Source organism: Lupinus angustifolius, unplaced genomic scaffold (genome assembly GCF_001865875.1).
Source record: "Lupinus angustifolius cultivar Tanjil unplaced genomic scaffold, LupAngTanjil_v1.0 Scaffold_319_4, whole genome shotgun sequence".
NCBI classification, from domain to species: Eukaryota; Viridiplantae; Streptophyta; class Magnoliopsida; order Fabales; family Fabaceae; genus Lupinus; species Lupinus angustifolius.
This window is the reverse complement of record NW_017727720.1, coordinates 1-4213: the sequence shown is the minus strand read 5'-3', so window position 1 is coordinate 4213 and position 4213 is coordinate 1. Positions and strand designations below refer to the sequence as shown.

Here is a 4213-nt window from a genome sequence, read left to right as displayed (position 1 = left end):
ATATCTTTTCACCAATGGAAAATAAGGTATTGTTGGGTCGCGCAGTCTTGGTGCAAGATTTTGAATGCGATCATATGCCCATGATTGTAGGAGTAGTAGACATCCTCCAATCTCTTTTTGATCACTAATTGTTGCTGCATGACATAATCTTCGATAAAGACAAGCCAATACAGCTGAGCCTCAACTGTATTGGAATGTCTCTGTTAAGTCATCAAGAAAGGGCAGATACATAAGGTGAACTCGGTTACCTGATGTATCTGGCATAAGAAACTCCCTATCATTCTTAGAATGAATGCTCTTGCGTGTTGTTCAATAACTTCATCATCAGCATTGTCAGGGAGATCACGAAATGTCCTCTCCAGCCAAGTGAGTTTTACTCTCTGCCCCATTAATTCGTTACCAGCTGGAACAACACCCAACAACTGCATGCAAAGGTCTTCCCAATCCATACTTGTCACTCCGGTAACAACTTCTCCTTCTATCTGAATGCCAAGTTTGTAAGCCACATCTTCAAGAGTCATGGTGGCCTCTCCACATGTAAAGTGGAAAGTATGTGTTTCCGGCCTCCATCTCTCGATCAATGCTAGTAGTAGATGGTTGTTGATTTATGGTGATCCAATTATCAACAAGTTACCAAAAGCAGTGGTGCGGATAACTTGTAACACCGGCTCGGAAGATAGTGATTTCCAGAAACAATATCTGGGCCGAAAACTACATTCAATGCCATTCCATACATCATTTGATATATGGTCATTTTGCATTGTAAGTAGTGATGTGTCAATTGGCCCTGGATTAAGATATTCCATTTAAAAGTGTTAAGATGAGAAGAAAATGTGAAGAAGGTGTGAATAACTGAATTAAGTGAAAGAAGGTAAGGTATGGAAGTGAGGAGGTATGAGGAAATATTTATAGGAGTTGAATGTGAGTTTTGTATGTGTGGAGTTATTTGTGAGAAACTGCTAAGTTACGTGCAAAAATTTAAACTCAAGGAACTCGGCAACAAGGATGACGAGTTTGGTGCGTAATTATTTGCCCTAACCCTAAATCGGAAATTACACTGCCGATTTCAGTGTATTTATTTTGTCCAGGTCAAAACTCGGCAACGGTTTAGCCGTTTTCCAATTAAATTATTTGTTGAACTCGGCACGTTGGATGCCGAGTTTTCTCTAAATATTCAGTCAACGCCAATAAATACCTGTAATGAATTTAGTCAAAAACTTTAATGCAATTAATATTTGTACTTATAGTAGAAATAAACTTTAATTCAGTCAACAACCCATACACTTTAATGCACTTAATGAATTCGAAACAATAAATGTACTTAATGAACTCAACCAAAACAATAAATTTACCTAACTCGGCAACCCCAATGCCGATTTATGTGGAATATATATTATGGGCTAAAATGGAACTCGGTAACATGGATGCCGAGTTTTGTACAATTGCCCTAAATAATTTTGCACAACGTAACTCGACAATAGGAATGTCGATTTATGTTTGTGTGACATATTATTATACCGACTTAATTTGAATTGGCACCAAGTTTAATGAATCCAACAACCATTTTAATTTTCCTGCTCCACTATTAATGCATTCAACAACCAATATTAATTTTACAACTCCAATTTTAATGCCACATTTTAATGTATTCAGAATGGGTTACATTGATAAATTCGAAATGGCACTACAAAAATCTCTGCACCACACTATGTATAGTCATTATGTAAAGTCATTCAATAAGAGAATCTCTAAACCAACATTATGTAAATTCATTCAACAAAAGAATCTCTGTACCACACTATGTATAGTCATTCAATAATTTCCTTCCCATTGTATAGTCATTCAACTCTGCAGTATGTATAGTCATTCAACTCTGCACACTAAAATCTTCTGCACACTTCAACCTTTTTTGACCACACTTATATCCACTTTAAAGTCATCTGCACATTGTATAGTCACTTTAAAGTCATCTGCATATTTAAAGTCTCTGCACCACACTTTACAATGCACACGTTATAGTTCGTAGTTATAGTATATAGTTATATTTATAGTATATAGTTATAGTATATTTATAGTATATAGTTTTAGTATATTTATAGTATATAGTTATAGTATATTCACTATACATATTTTAGAAAAGAAGTTTAGATCAATAGAAATACATTATAAAGGTAATGACTAACATATAAACTAGTCTTACGAATGTTGCCTAGAACTCTCCCCTAATTATCTAGATCGCAATGGACATGTCTTCCTGTTATGTCCTTCGGTTCTACACCATCCACATTTTTTAAGTTGTTCACCCTCAACTGCATCCATCTCATTGTGAATGCGTGAAGTCTTTGGTCTTCCACTTCTTTTCCTACGCATAACAGGATTGGGAATGAATGTCGGACCTGAATAAGGAGGCCAATATTCTTCATTACCAAGTGGTTGAAACTCATATCCATAAACCTTCTGAAGATTATCTAGGCGGTAAATTGTTGAGATAAATTGGCTGCAGTCTAAATTCAAAGAAGCGCACGTTGCGATAGCATGAGAGCATGGCAATCGTAATGATTGAAATTCTCCACAGTCTCACACCAATTCTCAGCAAGTTTTACTGTATACAGCCTCACTTGCCGACCACCAGATCTAGATACAACTTCAACTTCAGAGACTTTAGTCTCTCGTGAAAAATTACGAACCATTTGACATGTAGATTTACGTTGGTTTTCTTTAATCATCTTTGTTAATTCTTCGCAATATACATGTCCTGCCATAACCATGTTAGAGGCTTCATTTCGATGTTCATTGAACCATTCGTTAAGCCTATAATATGTTGCTCTAACAAGTGCAGTGATAGGAAGAGCTCTTGATCCTTTCAAAACACCGTTAATGCATTCAGCAAGATTGGTAGTCATGTGGCCATATCGTCTCCCTCCATCATATGCCTGACTCCATTTCTCTTTTGGAATCTGGTCCAACCATGTACCAGTCCTTGAATTTTTTTTACGCAACGAATTCAACATTCGCTCGAACCGTGGTCGCATCAACTCATAACCTAGTAAATAAATACAAACATATTAATATCCATAATATAACAATATTAATAAAATAAAAAAATATAAATAGGACATACCCATTTCTAAAACTTTGTCTTTTAGATCAGAATCACGGAATTCCTTATTGAAATTACTAGCTACATGACGAATACAATAAACTGATTGTACACTAGACCATCCTGTCAACTCACTTCAGAGTGCAACTAATAAACTTGTCCCCCTATCTGATATGATACACAGGTTTTCTTGAGGGGTAACATACGTCTTAAGATTGTAAAAAAACCCCTCCCAAGCTTCTTTCGTCTCTCCTTCAACAATGGCAAATGTAACTGGAAATACACGTCTGTTTTCATCTTGTGAACTTGCTATTAGCAATGTTCCAGTATATTTCCCGGTCAAAAATGTACCATCCACTTGTAGGATTGGTTTACAATAACCAAACCCTTCAATACATGGTTTGAAAGCCCAAAATATTCTATCGAGAATGATTCGACTTGGATCTTCCATGCCATCTACAACTTCGTGATGTGCTTGATATTTTACAACTCATTATATGACCCTTCCCAATCACCGTAAATTTTGGTCATTGCCATTTGTTTTGCAGTCCACGCCTTTCTATACGTGACTATATAACCAAAACGACTAATAACCTCCTTCACCAGTGCTTTAACTGGTATACTCGGATCTGCAGATATCAAATTAACAATAAGGTCTGCAATGAATGACGAATTTAATTTACTATGATCTTGAGAAACTAACATATATACACAACTATGTCTTCCATTAATTTTCCTAATCTCCCAATAATCGCGTTTAACGTTATAAGAAGCGCGAATTCGCCACTCACATCCTACACCAAAATGTTTACATTTGGCAACGCATCTGTCCGATCTAGACTCTACAACAATATAGTCAAACGAATTTTTTATATGAAATTATCTAATTGCATTTATTGTGGCTTCTTTAGATTCAAATTGCATCCCAACAAACAAATTATTATCAATAATATCCGTTAAACCGGTTCTGTGTCCAATATCACGACCAACTTCAGAATTTGTGTTCAAAAAAATGATGACGGAGTAGTATATGTAATACTATGACATGAACTATTATCAAACTGAACCTCTTCCTCATCACTGCATATTTCAATCTCCTCTTCATCACTAAAA

At 35.8% G+C, this 4213-nt stretch overlaps 1 protein-coding gene across 1 annotated transcript; it reads right to left on the bottom strand.

Annotated features, from left to right (window-relative positions):
• Positions 1 to 2226: 2226 nt before the first annotated feature.
• On the bottom strand, positions 2227 to 3551 carry LOC109340995. The gene is made up of 4 exons (XM_019578777.1): positions 3281 to 3551; positions 3122 to 3181; positions 2525 to 3043; positions 2227 to 2468 (listed from the first exon to the last, which is right to left on the bottom strand). The coding sequence occupies exons 1-4, from the start codon at positions 3549 to 3551 to the stop codon at positions 2227 to 2229; spliced, it is 1092 nt and encodes a 363-aa protein (XP_019434322.1).
• Between the last annotated feature and the right edge of the window lie 662 nt (positions 3552 to 4213).

What these genes read in the sequence shown, in the direction of transcription:
- LOC109340995 (XM_019578777.1), bottom strand. Translation starts at nt 3,551, where the DNA reads ATGGAAGATCCAAGTCGAATCATTCTCGATAGAATATTTTGGGCTTTC. An exon ending in TACCCCTCAAGAAAACCTGT is followed by an intron (nt 3,182 to 3,280) that starts GTATCATATCAG and finishes TTCGTCATGTAG; the next exon opens with CTAGTAATTTCAATAAGGAA. An exon ending in TGCTCTCATGCTATCGCAAC is followed by an intron (nt 2,469 to 2,524) that starts GTGCGCTTCTTT and finishes TTTACCGCCTAG; the next exon opens with ATAATCTTCAGAAGGTTTAT.